This window comes from Uranotaenia lowii, chromosome 2 (genome assembly GCF_029784155.1).
Source record: "Uranotaenia lowii strain MFRU-FL chromosome 2, ASM2978415v1, whole genome shotgun sequence".
NCBI classification, from domain to species: domain Eukaryota; kingdom Metazoa; phylum Arthropoda; class Insecta; order Diptera; family Culicidae; genus Uranotaenia; species Uranotaenia lowii.
Genome location: NC_073692.1, coordinates 185,359,697 through 185,373,894, shown reverse-complemented (window position 1 = coordinate 185,373,894; position 14,198 = coordinate 185,359,697). Strand labels below are relative to the sequence as shown.

At 44.2% G+C, this 14,198-nt stretch overlaps 1 protein-coding gene and 1 long non-coding RNA gene across 3 annotated transcripts; one reads left to right on the top strand and one right to left on the bottom strand.

Moving 5' to 3' along the window:
* Positions 1–1,911: 1,911 nt before the first annotated feature.
* On the top strand, positions 1,912–12,767 carry LOC129745678 (60S ribosomal protein L7). 2 transcript variants are annotated; one of them, XM_055738949.1, is made up of 3 exons: positions 1,912–2,034; positions 2,108–2,446; positions 12,231–12,767. In XM_055738949.1, exons 2-3 carry the CDS (start codon positions 2,109–2,111, stop codon positions 12,688–12,690), a joined length of 798 nt encoding a protein of 265 aa, XP_055594924.1. In that variant the 5' UTR covers positions 1,912–2,034; position 2,108; the 3' UTR covers positions 12,691–12,767. The 2 variants fall into 2 exon arrangements, with proteins under 2 accessions (XP_055594924.1, XP_055594923.1); XM_055738948.1 differs by having other exon boundaries at positions 1,966–2,034; positions 2,090–2,446.
* Positions 10,514–11,153, bottom strand: LOC129745679 (uncharacterized). Its single transcript, XR_008737166.1, has 4 exons — positions 10,887–11,153; positions 10,764–10,822; positions 10,639–10,705; positions 10,514–10,582 (listed from the first exon to the last, which is right to left on the bottom strand). It is a non-coding gene; the product is annotated as an uncharacterized LOC129745679 (long non-coding RNA).
* Positions 12,768–14,198: the final 1,431 nt, after the last annotated feature.

Here is a 14,198-nt window from a genome sequence, read left to right as displayed (position 1 = left end):
AAACAACCAGCATAATAACACCAACACTATCAGCGGCAAATAGGGCTATTGGGTTTATTTTGATGATGACAACAACAAACTGTCAATGACGGTGGGTGAAAATATTTTTGTTCTCAATTTGGGAACTTAAATGATTGCCTTATCGGCAAAAAGTGTACCATTTCCTGTTTTCGATATAAAAACTGAAATAAATTTTCGCGTGAGCTTATATTACTTCGAATGAAACAAAATTTGAAAAACTAAAACTTTCACTTTGGCAGTTTAGCTTAATCAGCTACACACAAAATTTTCGGGGCTCCACTTAGCAAAAATTCAGTGTTACTTTCCATTAGCAAAAATATTTTTTTACTTTCGAGTTAGCAAAAAGCTAAATTTACTTGATTTTAGCAATAAAAAAGACCATATTACTTGATTTTAGTAAAACAAAGGTTTTTTAGCCGCTTTATTCACAGACAGCAGCCGCCGCGCCAGTTGGGAGAAAAATAAAAAGTTGACGCGATTAAGTGCGGTCCCGGATGTTCGTTGCTGGTGGTGCTTGTGGTGACCAACTCCACGAGGAAATGGTAGCTAAATAGACACCGGATGCTTACAGGTAAGATCCGATTTTAAAGTGTATTTTCCGATTTTTAATCGAAAAAATTGTTTTTTTTTCTTCCAGGTGACAAACGCCGGCAAACACGACGGGTTTTTTGCAACAGTCCGGAAATGAAAAGTTGAAATTGGAATTTTGAACCCGCTGCTACCGGAACAAGCCCGGTGCGTTCGTGAATTAGGATCGGTCGCTTGGCATTTCACTCGCCGAAAGGTGTGTTCCCAGGATTGTAAATTATTAAATAAAAGTGAAAATTAAGTTTCGAAAAAATTTGTAAAATAAAATCAAAATGAAGTTTTTTGTGTATTCTAATGCTAAATCAAACATTCCCTCAATAAAAAAACAATAAATTTTGAAATTTAAAAACCGGAGCTATCTTTTCCTCCGATTTTTGCTAGAAATTTTAGTAAAAAATGCGGCGGCTAACTTTTTTTCTCGTTTGCTCAAATTTTAGTTAAAAAATATTGCTAAATTAATTGCTAAGTTTCTAGCTGGTCAAATTTGAGCAAAATTTTGCTAAATTCCGGCCTCGAAAGTTTTGTGTGTAGCCAAGAAGAAGAAAGCGAAGAAGAAGAAACTTTCATTGAACTATCTATGAATAATAAAATAATCAATTTCAACTCAACCGAAGCTAAACAAACTATTTTCGAAGAACTTATGTTTATAAACAACATATACTCCAGAGCAAAGGACTGAAGTAACTGCCAAATCACATACAAACGGACCGTACCGACTTTTTGGAACCAAAACGTCAGTTCCCATCCGATTTCAATTATATATGGCATTTTGGTTCCAAAACGTCAGTGTGGTACTGAAATATCAGTTGGAAATCGGCTTCTCATTCAGCCCCTCGCTCCAGATGGCATCCGCATCATATAGAGCATTTCCTGAGACAGATGGTGGTAGGGTAGCTTTTTGTTTTTGTTTTGATATTTGTAAACACCTACTGGTCGCCATTTTGAACTTGAGAGATTTGCACTGTTCAATCATTTCTTCGAAAGAACTTTTTTTTTTAAATTAACATTACATAACATCAATATTACCTTCAAAGTATTTCATGTCTACAATTATTTAATTTTAGGTAGTTTAAAAAGTTAAGAACTTTGCAAAACCATGGTTATGCATAACTATTGCACCGCCAATTTGGTTTCGTTACTATCCCGCCATTGAACATGCGTAGTGTTGTTGTTATTTTTACCCTACCACCAGGTGCCGAAAATTGTAAACATGAGAAACCAGCTGTTCGGTTGACAAAGTCGGGAAATACCTTATTGCTTAAAAAGATTTTTTTTGCTCTGTGAGCATATTTTAGTCGATAAATTAACTCAGTGTGCTAGTTCCCAGGACTGTCAACCAGCTGTCAAATCCCATTGCTGCCAACTTGACAACAACTTCCTTCTTTTACGGTCTTTTCGACGTGAAACGTGCTGAACGATACAGAGGTGCTTTGTTGTTACTCTCCGCGAATAATTTCGTTATTTTCGTAAATTCTAACAGATCCGTCCACCGTTACAGGATGCCTGCCACGGCTAAGACTGCTGCAGCCGCCAAGGCACCAGCCTCCGGCGACAAGAAGGTCAAGGAGAAGAAAAAATTACCGGCAGTGCCGGAATCGAAGCTGAAGGCTACCAAGGCGAAAGTGTTCGCCCGTCCTGGAAGCTTGCTTCGTCGCCGACAGGTGCAGTCCATCAAGCTGCTCCGACGCCGCCAGAATCTGCTCCGCGCTGCTAAATACGCCAAGAAGTACCTGCGTATCGAGCGGGATGTGGTTGAGAAAGCCCGGGAAGCCAAAAAGGCCGGCAACATCTACATTCCTGCTGAGCCCAAGGTTGCGTTCGTGATGCGAATCCGCGGGTGAGTAGAAGTTAGCGATCGGGAACCGCGTTTGGATTGCTATAATGCATTTCCGATAAGGGGAATGGTTTAAGCTCGAAGTGTGATTGTGCTAAATGTGCTTTAAAATTGTGAACCACCGCAGAAAAATGTTAGCATATTTATTTGTTGACATCCTGTTTATGGTGGTATTGAAGTTGACTGAACCACTGTTAAACTTTTTCAATGAGCTGTTTAACCGATTGTAGCAATTTAATTAGATATCATTCCTGTGCCATTTCGGCGGATTACAGGTAATATTATGTTAAACGTGGCCTACTGTTATCCAACTCGTTTTTTGGTATCGAGGCGTTGAAAATGAATGTTTCTTGTTTTCCAAATGAAAGTTTTAGAACTATGCTAACATTATTATTTTCATCATAAGAAGTGTGAAAATCATCAAGGGTTTATGATATAAAGTTTCGATAGTAGATCTTAAGCCTGTTCCACAGTTCGGCTAGATTGTTTTTTTTTGCATAAATATGCTTAAAAATATTCAATATTGCACAGGTTATGTTTCTATTGAAGAACACATTTGATTGTTAACATTTTGGGTTCTGAAAATAGTTAATTTACATTTCTAAGCGCCCAATCGATCTCTGTTCAGGAATTAATGCTTGCATTTCTTTACGAAATGGTTGCTGCAACATTGAACGTTGAATGATCGAAACATAGAAGTTTGTGTGACCTTAAAACGGCTTAAATTTCATAAATAACAAGCAATCGAAAATTGTAGAAGCTACATATCTTTCAGAAATCATAAAAATACATATATGTAATAACAGTAATTAATATTGAGTTTTATCTTGATTTCATTCAATTTGAATCTCAATGATACAAGTATTTTGCCGTTCGAAAATGCAAGTACAATTTTGAGTGAAATTTCAAGTTTCCCAGATTCAGGAGCTCGTAGAGTTTTTTAACAGAGGGATTTATTTTATTTTTCCACTGTAGGTTATATTCAAATTGGTTCGTATTTATAAACTGCTTGTAAATTGTTACTTCCGGATCGTGGTAACAACGAAAGTTTGTTTTCGGATTCGTAACGTTCCCTTTTATTTGTCCGTTCGAAGCTCTACCGGGACACGTTTTAAATTCCTACGATTTGAATACAAATTTATTTTGGAATATACTAAGAACAATTTTCAAGCTTACGTTTAGTGAACTTCCTATCGCTTACTTCCGTCTCGATTCCAGCTATTTTCCGCTGCTAGTCCCTACACCTTTAATAAACCTAGGTTAGAGATTCAATTTCCACTTTTCTCAATCAATTTCTCACCTCAATTCGATTTCGGTTCAATCTGGCGATTCCTAATTGAAAACGCTTCGTTGCGTGGTATTGTAGCCTAGATTAATTAACAATGCATTAGAACTATCACTTTTAATCACTTTTCATAGGCATACCTGTGCTCAACTTCCCTGCGCAGTTTCATTTCGCGCCTTCGTACTAAAGTTGCAAATGCCTAGATTGGGATAATTTTCAATTATTATTTGCGTTACGCAATTCAATTTGGTGTTTAGGCCTACCTTAGCACGTAAATTTAGGGTAAGTATTCAAACTCAACAATAACCACTGCGAACTTAGCTTTAATTTTCTTCTGATCACCAAACGATACTACTTGCATTGAAATTCCACAATCTTTGTTTTGTTTACAATCTATCTCGATTTATTTTTCCCGCCTATACTCCTGAACTCACTTCTCACCTACACATTCGAACGCATCTTCGAATTCTCCTGCTGTCATTGCGCGAGTGCGTTCAATGGCACTTTCGGTATCGAAAGTCAGTTCAGTGACACTCCCCCCTAGTTTGCTGACTCCGCCTCTGAGTCAGCAAACTCCTTCTTAGCTCTTACGTCTATCACTGCAACCTTTACCGCCGGTCTCTCGTAGACACCTTTCGCCGTCTTTATTGTTACGGTACGCACCTGCCCGTCTCGGTTTACCGTTCCGATAACTCGTCCCTTGGGCCAACAATTCCTCGGCAGCTCCGAGTCGACGATGACCACGATGTCGCCTTCTTTGATCGGTGGTACGTTCTGATGCCACTTGGAACGCCTGGTGATCTCCGGCAGGTACTCCCGCAGCCATCTTTTCCAGAAGTGGTTCGCGATCTGCTGCGATAGATGCCAACCTCGACTCAAAGCGATGGAGTTGACTTCCGGTGCGGTCCATGGTTTGAATCCGTCGGAACTACCCAGCAACCAATGGTTCGGTGTGAGCGCTGGTGCGGCATCGTCTTCGATGGGTACGTGGGTAAGCGGCCGTGCGTTGATGATGCCTTCGATCTCGACCAGAGCACTCCTCAGTTCTTCCTCCTTCGGGCGATGGGGTAGCTGCAGTTCCACTAAGGTGCGCTTGACGGACTGCACGAGTCGTTCCCAGCTCCCCCCCATATGGGGAGCTGCCGGTGGATTAAAACACCAAGTGGTGGTCGCCGAAACAAACTCCTGAGCCATCTTGTGCTGGTCGACGTCTTGCAGGGCTTGCTTCAACTCCCGATCGGCTCCGATGAAGTTAGTTCCTCTGTCGCTGTAGAAAACGGAAGGTGTTCCTCGTCGCACAATGAAGTTGCGGATCACCATTATGCACGAGCTTGTTGTTAAAGAGCTAGCTAAATCAAGGTAGACCCCGCGAATAGTGAGACAAGTTAATAAAACCCCCCACCTTTTTTCAACCCTTCTCCCTATAGCCACTTCCATCGGTCCAAAATAGTCGATGCCGGTATGTGTGAACGGTCGAACGAAAGCTGCTAGTCGACACTTTGGTAGGTCAGCCATTGCTGGAGGTCGGGGACGAGCTTCCCGCAGCTTGCAGCGTTGACAGTTGGACCTGATCTTGGCGTATACTCTGCGTAGACAACTGATGCAGTATTTCTGGCGAACTTCGTTGATGACTGACTCGTGGTTTTGATGATGAAACTTCTGGTGGTAGCTTTCAACGATGAGATTCGTAATCGGATGGTCGCGCGGAAGGATAATAGGGTTGGCGATTTCCACTGCTAGAAACTTGCACGCTCCAGTCCTGCCGTGCATGTGCAGCAATCCTTTTTCATCGATGAACGGGTTGAGCTTGTACAGCTGACTTTGCTTGGGAATCGTTGCGTTGCGGTCGTCGCGTCGGAGAATGTTTAGCTCGGTTCGGAAGACGTCTTGCTGTGCGGTACGGAGAAGGTAGTCCTCAGCTTGGTGTATCTCCTCGCTCGAAAGGATTTCGATGGTGCGGGTGAATTTCTTTGGTCGAAGCTGGCGTAGATACCGAAAAACGTAGGCGGTTGTGTTGACCAATCGTCTCCAGGTTGAGAAATCTTTAACGGGGATGATCTCGCTTTCCGTTTGGAAGTGCGCGTTGACGCACGCTCGCAGCTCTTCCACCGGTTCTGTCAGTTTTTCCGGGGTATCTGGCCATTCTTTTTCTGCTTGCCACAGGAATTCTGGTGCTTTGAACCATCTGCTGTCGTTCGTAAGGGAGGGTTGACACTGCCACTTCGTGCCTTCGTCCGCCACATTCCACTTCGTTGGGACCCACTTCCAGCTCGATACGCTCGTAAGATCTAGGATTTCGCTGACTCTCGCGGCGACGAATGCGTTGTATTTGCGGTGGTCGGCACGTATCCAGGCGATAACGTTGCGGGAGTCTGACCAAAAAACTCGACGGGCAACCTTGATCGATAGTCCCTGCATGACAAACGCAGCTAATCTGGCTCCAATTACTGCCGCTTGAAGTTCGAGCCTCGGAATCGAGAGATACTTGAGTGGTGCTACACGACTCTTAGCGGTGACGAGACTGCATTCGATGTTGTCACCTTCCACGAATCGAAGATAGACAGCTGCCGCCGTGCCATTTTCACTAGCATCGACAAAGGTGTGCAACTGGATCTCGGTGTGATGACCGATCGATGAAGACATCCTGTAGCACCGCGGAATACTGACGTTCTCAACGTCCGGAAGAAGATGCAGCCATTTTCGCCACTTTTCGAAGCACTTATCGTCGATGTTTTCGTCCCAGCCTACTCGGGTCCGCCAGATCTCCTGTAGCAGTACCTTGAGAAACATTAGGAAGTGCGCGATGAGACCTAGAGGATCGTAGATGGTCATCAGGGTGCGGAGTACCTCACGTTTCGTAGGGCAACGATTGCCTTCCAGCAGCTCACGTCCTAGCCGATCCCAGTTGATTTTGTAGGTGAAACAGTCGGTCTTAGTACACCACCACATTCCCAATACCTTCTCGGTCGCTAAGCTGGATGACAGGTCGAGGCTTTTCTCTGCACAGGAATCTCCACGAAGCGCTGATAGTATGCCAACGGAGTTGGACATCCAATTGCGGATTTCAAACCCGCCTCGATTGTTGATGTCCCAAACAGTCTTCGCCAACTCAATCGCCTCCTCTTCGGTCTCTGTGCTACACAACATGTCGTCGACATACGTACACTGCACTATGGCCGCAGAGGCCGCTGGGAACTGCTCGCTGAAACGTTCCGCGTTCATGTTCTTCACGTACTGTGCACTGGATGGAGAACAGCACGCCCCGAACGTCATCACCTGCATAACGTAAACACTGGGTTCACCTAGCTCTCTCTCCTCTCGCCACAGAAATCGCTGGCTATGCTGGTCTTCGCCTCTAATTCCAACCTGGTGGAACATCTCCCTGATGTCGCCACAAATACCAAATCGATGTTCGCGAAATTTGAAGAGCACGGAAACCAGCGGAGTGGTAAGATCCGGTCCCGTGAGTAGTAAAGAGTTCAGCGAAACTTCATACGTTGTTGCTGCGGCGTCCCAGACGAGTCGAACTTTTCCTGGCTTATTGGGGTTGATGACCGGAAAAACTGGTAAGTACCAGACACGCTCGTGGTTTTCCTCCAGTTCCTCCTTCGTAAGCTTCCGAACATAGCCCTTCGTTACGTAATCAGCCAGTTTCTGCTGCAGTACTCCCCTCAGCTCCGGGTCTTTCGCCATACGTCGCTCGAGATTCAAGAACCGCTTCAGCGCCATCGGTTTGCTGTCTGGCAGATGCGTGATGTTGTATCTCCAAAGCAGGCCGGTTGTATATCTCTCGCCATCGAATTTGGTTAGCTCACGAAGTAGTTTGAGGGCCCTCTCATCGTCGGCGGAGCGCATCGTCTTGGTGGGTGCAGTTATTCCTAAACTCTCAAGAGAGAAGAAGTCCTTCACCGCGCGATCCAGCTTCTCATCAGCGTCATCTTCCGTCTGGTTGTCACAGGCGTAAACGTGGTACGTATAGTGCACCATACTATGCGACTCTCCCGTCGGCGCTCCTCCGTAGATCGTCCATCCCAGGTTGGTCTTAACTGCAATCGGTTGACCAGATTCGCCCTCTCGACTCTTTTTAACCAGCGTCGCGTTCGCGTGTTGCACTCCAATTAGCAGACGAGGTCGAATATCGATATACGAGTCTACGGGAATTCCTCGTAGGTAGGGGTTATCTTGTTGAAGCTGCTTCACGTCGAGCGTTTGAGATGGTAGTTGCAGCTCCTCGACTGTCCTTACATCTTTCAGGTGATACCGCTTTCCTTTAAGCCCGGACACATCTAAACTGACGATTTGGCTGTTGTCCTCTGTTCTATATGTTCCTCCAGTCCACTTGAGATCCAAGGGACGAAGTTCTCCTTTTAGGTTCAGCTCATCCGCTAGGTCTTGGTCCATAAGCGTCAGCGAGGATCCGTCATCCAAGAAGGCGTAGCATTGAATCACTATCCCGTTTCCATGCACCAAGACTGGAACATAGCGAAACAGGACAGCGCTGGACCCGGACAGGTGAGTGTTACAGGACCGCTCTTCCCGTTGCGCGTTGTCTCCAGTCTGGATGGGCGTAGACTCTGAGTTTGGCTGCATGGGCTCGGACTCTGGGTTTAGCTGCTTGTGCAGCAATGGGTGATGTTTGCTTGTGCATCCGTTGACTCCGCAGTTCCTGGACACACACCCTCCTCTGTGGCGCTTTAGGCATTTCCGGCACATCTTGGCTTCGCGTGTGATTGCCCACCGCCCATCGTATGACAACTCTCGAAAGCCTTGGCAGTTCGCGAGAGATGCACAAGATCCCCTGCAGACAATGCACGCTGTGGGGTAGGCTCTTCTGGCACCGGCTGATGATGTACTACCTCCTGGCAAATGAGCGTGGTACTCCCCCTGGTGCTCAACGTGAGCATTCACGTATGCCTTAGTTCTCCTGCGTGGCTCCTGGTTGTGAGACGATACTTTGGTCTGACGCGGCTTCGAAACCAGACATGCGTCTTCGCCTATTTCGTAGATCCATTTGCCGAAAGTCTTCAGGTTAACCTTCCGAATACTTCTGGAGTGTTTCGCCCACTGTAGTTGCATTGGTCCCGGAAGCTTGGAAACCAGTGAGTTCAGCAACGAAGCATCCTGCTTGAGCTCCTTCCGACCACAGGCGTCGATCGTCACCGTCAGGTTCTGGACGTCCAGCGCGAAATCGACCATCGCGTTCATCGACTCAGGGTCGACCGGTGGAATGGCAAGAACCTTTTCTTTCAGAGATTCGATGATAAACCTTGGCTGTCCAAACTTCAATTTGAGCGCATCCATCGCCCTGTTCACTGTCTTCGGATGGAGAAGAAAACTTCGAACGGCAGCAAACGCATCTCCCTTCAGGCAGTTCCTCAGTCGAATCATGTTTTCGTCGTCTGTGTAGCCGCACATCCGGGTCGTGCTCTCAAAAGTGGAGAAAAACATCGGCCATTCCTCGGGATTCCCTGAGAACGCAGGCAAGTCCTTAGCGACAACGTGGCGAGCGGCGAGCTGATTGCGCGTCAGGTTACAAGTTAACCGGCTACTGGTTACGTCTTTTCGCCTGTTTTCGCCTTTCTTTGCTGGCGTAGAACGACCCTTAGGATTGAAGCTGGATTCGTTAGTTCCTCCCTTTTCGTCCTCACTAGAGTCATCGCTGCTGTCTGTCACCGTTTCCTCCTCGGAATCATCGCTGGAATCCATTTCTCCACCTTCTTCCTCTTCTTCGTCGTCGGAGCACTCTTCTTCTTCATCCGCACTAGGAGATTCCTCTTCTTCTTCTTGGCGCCTTCCACCAGTGGCGCCTAACCAGTTCTGCACCTTAGTATCAGCGTCCACTTCCTCTTCATCGGCGTCTTCTTCATCCTCCAGGTCGACCAACTCCTCCAGAATGCTGAAGTGTTTCTCCATCAGCTTCTTTTTCTCTTCTAGCAGCTTCTGTTCTGCTTCGAGTTTCTGCAATTGCAGCTCCAGGTGCGCTTTCGCCGACCTTCTCGATCCCGCTGACTTAACAGATGCTGCTTTGGGTGGTTTCGTGGTTCCCACGGGTTTCCTCGGCAAAGAATCTTCCATCTCTTTCATCGCTGATGAAGTCTTGTTCTTCTTCCCGTCGCTGGTTTTCTCCGGCCTCGACTTTTCGACCTTCTTCGCTGCAGCGGTGTTCCTGGCAACCTTCGTAGCACCCGTCTTCTTCTTCTTTTGCTTCGCCTGGCACTGTGCACAATTCCACTTTCTATTCTCCACACTTTGGTTCACTCCCACACAACTAAAATGGTTCCATCCATCACAATCATCGCACTGAACCATCTGGCTGTTATCGACCGACTTACAGGTTCCACAACTGTGACCGACATTAACGACCGTGTTCGCGGAGGAAGTATGGCTAGTATTGTTATTGGCTATAGGGTATTGTTTTTCGGAAGAGGTTTTCTTTTTGGTTTTTGTCGTGCCTGGTTTCGATTTGCCGTTCTCAGTGTTAGGGCCAAGAGCAACGGACTTGAGTTGAGGGGGGGTATCACTTTTCGCCTTAGGGGGACTACTCGCTAAGCTCTTACCTTTTTGGGCAGCAGTGGCTGCGGTGCTGGCTGAATCGGACATTTTCGTAAACGAATTTAAAATGTAAATTGTTACTTCCGGATCGTGGTAACAACGAAAGTTTGTTTTCGGATTCGTAACGTTCCCTTTTATTTGTCCGTTCGAAGCTCTACCGGGACACGTTTTAAATTCCTACGATTTGAATACAAATTAATTTTGGAATATACTAAGAACAATTTTCAAGCTTACGTTTAGTGAACTTCCTATCGCTTACTTCCGTCTCGATTCCAGCTATTTTCCGCTGCTAGTCCCTACACCTTTAATAAACCTAGGTTAGAGATTCAATTTCCACTTTTCTCAATCAATTTCTCACCTCAATTCGATTTCGGTTCAATCTGGCGATTCCTAATTGAAAACGCTTCGTTGCGTGGTATTGTAGCCTAGATTAATTAACAATGCATTAGAACTATCACTTTTAATCACTTTTCATAGGCATACCTGTGCTCAACTTCCCTGCGCAGTTTCACTTCGCGCCTTCGTACTAAAGTTGCAAATGCCTAGATTGGGATAATTTTCAATTATTATTTGCGTTACGCAATTCAATTTGGTGTTTAGGCCTACCTTAGCACGTAAATTTAGGGTAAGTATTCAAACTCAACAATAACCACTGCGAACTTAGCTTTAATTTTCTTCTGATCACCAAACGATACTACTTGCATTGAAATTCCACAATCTTTGTTTTGTTTACAATCTATCTCGATTTATTTTTCCCGCCTATACTCCTGAACTCACTTCTCACCTACACATTCGAACGCATCTTCGAATTCTCCTGCTGTCATTGCGCGAGTGCGTTCAATGGCACTTTCGGTATCGAAAGTCAGTTCAGTGACACTGCTGTTCAATAATTAGTACTTTTACCCTGTTTGCTGAAATCCAGCGAACTCAACTTATTCTGAATGTAATTCTATCGAGAAACATTTTTTCAAACATTTGTGACAAAAAGAAGCATCACGTTGTAACTAGCACGACTTGCCTTGTAGTCAACTAGGTATAATTAGTCTGGTAAATTTCTATCAATTTCGTTGGACCCTTACCAACGTCTAGTAGTCAATGTTATCGAAAGAATATCAAAGTCGTCTACGTACGAGTTAAGCTAAAGACAGTCATTCAGCAATGTCCATATTGAAAGACATTTTTGTACTTTATTCGCTTCACACATACGGTCATCTTTCTATTTCATTTACATGCAAAGCAGTATCAAAGTCTGCTTATATTGACTGTCTGAAACTTCTCATTTGCAGCTCAGTAATTAAAGCACCTGCAATTTAACATACAGATAATGCAATATTTACTTGTAACTTCAGTTTAAGTTTCGTTTATTTGTTCTTTTTAACATCTGAAGGGTCCTCCTCCTTAAGATTAAACACAAAAATAATTACAAAGAAATAAAACCGGAAGTTACAATTGTTTGTAAAGACTTGAGTCTTTAAGGATGTTAATTATTCAGTTTAAAGTACATAACATTAATTTTTGCTTTTATACTCAATTGGTTATAATCCGATTAAGAAATTCACAGAAAAAACTAATGAGAATTATTGGAATTTATTCTACGAATCATGTTAAAAAAAATTCAATTAGAAGTCTCTTGAACATAAATCTTCAATAAAAAAATAGGCTTGTTCGAATGAGCTCTGAAATCCAATCGAAGCTCATCTAATAACTGTATTAGTATTGAAATCCAATGAGTTACGTTAGTCACGTGCTCGCAGAATAAGACCCATAATGTCATAATATTCAGTTAAAGTAAATTTAAATTAAAAAAACCTGTACTACTTGAATTTGGTCTAAGTTTTAATAACAATTGACCGTAAGAACAACAGAAACAAAGCTGTTTAGAGAAACTAGTGTAAAAAATCCTTCTTTTTGTCTGCGCCCTACATTAATGCTCGAATTTCTGTTTTTCAGTATCAACAAGGTTGCCCCGAAGGTCCGCAAGGTTCTGCAGTTGTTCCGCCTGCGCCAGATCAACAACGCCACGTTCATCAAGCTGAACAAGGCCACTAAAAACATGCTGCGGATCGCGGAACCCTACATTACCTACGGTTACCCGAGCCTGAAGTCAGTCCGCCACCTGATCTACAAGCGTGGCTTCGTCAAGCACCGACACAGCCGCATCCCGATCACCGATAACTTTGTGATCGAGCGTAAGCTGCGCGCCGGCTACAAGCTGCAGTGCGTGGAAGATCTGGTGTACCAAATCTACACCGCCGGTCCACTTTTCCGCAAAGTGAACAACTTCCTGTGGCCCTTCAAGCTGAACACCCCCACCGGTGGATGGCGCAAGAAGAACAACCACTACGTCGAGGGCGGAGACTTCGGCAACCGGGAAGACAAGATCAATGAACTTATCCAGCGTATGATCTAAGCGAGTTGAATTGTATGGTTCCGAAGAAGGAAGTGAGCGAGGGTTATAATAAAACACATACCTTTAAAAAAACTGAACTTAATAGTAAGATAAATTTTTTTTTCGTTTTTTTATTCATTCTTTATGTGAATTATTCCTATCCTTAACTTTTTGATCCGATGGCCTTTTCCTTCATTTGTGTGGCTCCTGAGCCGATGTTCATCGAGTAAACATCGAACATAGTTGTACCAGAAGTTTTTCAATAACTGTCCGCCAACTGCATCTTGATATGAAATAGCGAATGACACAAATATGTTGAAACGGCTAAATGGAAACAAAAGAATAGTGTGGTTTATCGAAAACCGAAAATTTCTCAATCTTCCTCTTGGGTTAGGGCTATGATTGAACGAAGCTACTGATTTTTCGCTTCGTTGTTCTAATTTTCGCCGACCTGCCATCACTGGCTAATTCAAACTCATGAACATCGGTTCAGGAGGCAACTGTTTTTAAACTGAACTAATGGAGATACAGGCGCGCTCGCAATGCCCAGTATACAAATTCCTATGTTTTAAACAGATAATGCTATAGTCTTAACTCCCATTTCATTCAAATAAGCTGTCATTCTTATGGAAATTGCGTAAGCGTAAAGAACAAGCTTTATTCGTTTTAATAGGCCCAAGCCTAAAGCGGGTCATAGACTATTTGATGGCTTGAGCAAATTCGATGATTACACGACGATTGTTCGATTCTATGCTCGCCCACACACGATACAAACATACTTCACGCGAACACAAACGATTACTGGTGAAAACAGCAACAGCAACAAAAAAAAACCATCTCCACCCCGGCTGGTGCTGAGTAAATGGCTTGGATTATATACAAGCAACACCATGCCACAGAGGGTGGTTTGTGCAAAATATTTCGATCCCGACCGATTTTATTCAAACCGTTGGCGTGATCATTCAAGCAGTACCATACACGATGCAAATCGTTTTCTCAACGATAGAATGACACCGAATTTCATCGCATTTGTACAAACGTGGTGTAGTCTATGGCACGCTTATAAGCGGTCCGGATCGTAATATTTTGTACAAACCACCCTCGGTGGCATGGTGCTGTTTGTACAAAATTCAGACCGTTTAATCAGCCCCAGCCAGGGTGGAGGTGGTTTTCGTTGTTGTTGCTGTTTTCGCCAGCCATCGTTTGTGATGCAAATCGTGTTTACAGCGACAAAATTACACCAAATTTCATCGCATTGGTACAAAATGTTGTGTTGTCTATGGCCCGCTTAAGAGCTTTTAATTTTAAGCGGGCCATAGACTACACCACGTTTGCACAAATGCGATGAATTCGGTGACATAGAATACAATTTGCATCGTGTATGACACTGCTTGAATGATCACGCCAACGAACGGTTTGAGTAAAATCGGTCGGGATCGAAATATTTTGCACAAACCACCCTCTGTGGCATGGTGTATGGTGTTGCTTGTAGAAAATCAGCCTCAGCCGGGGTGGAGGTGGTTTTTTGT

Bases quoted from the DNA above. Each gene is read 5' to 3' on its own strand.
- LOC129745678 (XM_055738949.1), top strand. From the start codon at position 2,109: ATGCCTGCCACGGCTAAGACTGCTGCAGCCGCCAAGGCACCAGCCTCC. The intron at 2,447-12,230 runs GTGAGTAGAAGT...TCTGTTTTTCAG, and splicing joins TTCGTGATGCGAATCCGCGG to TATCAACAAGGTTGCCCCGA.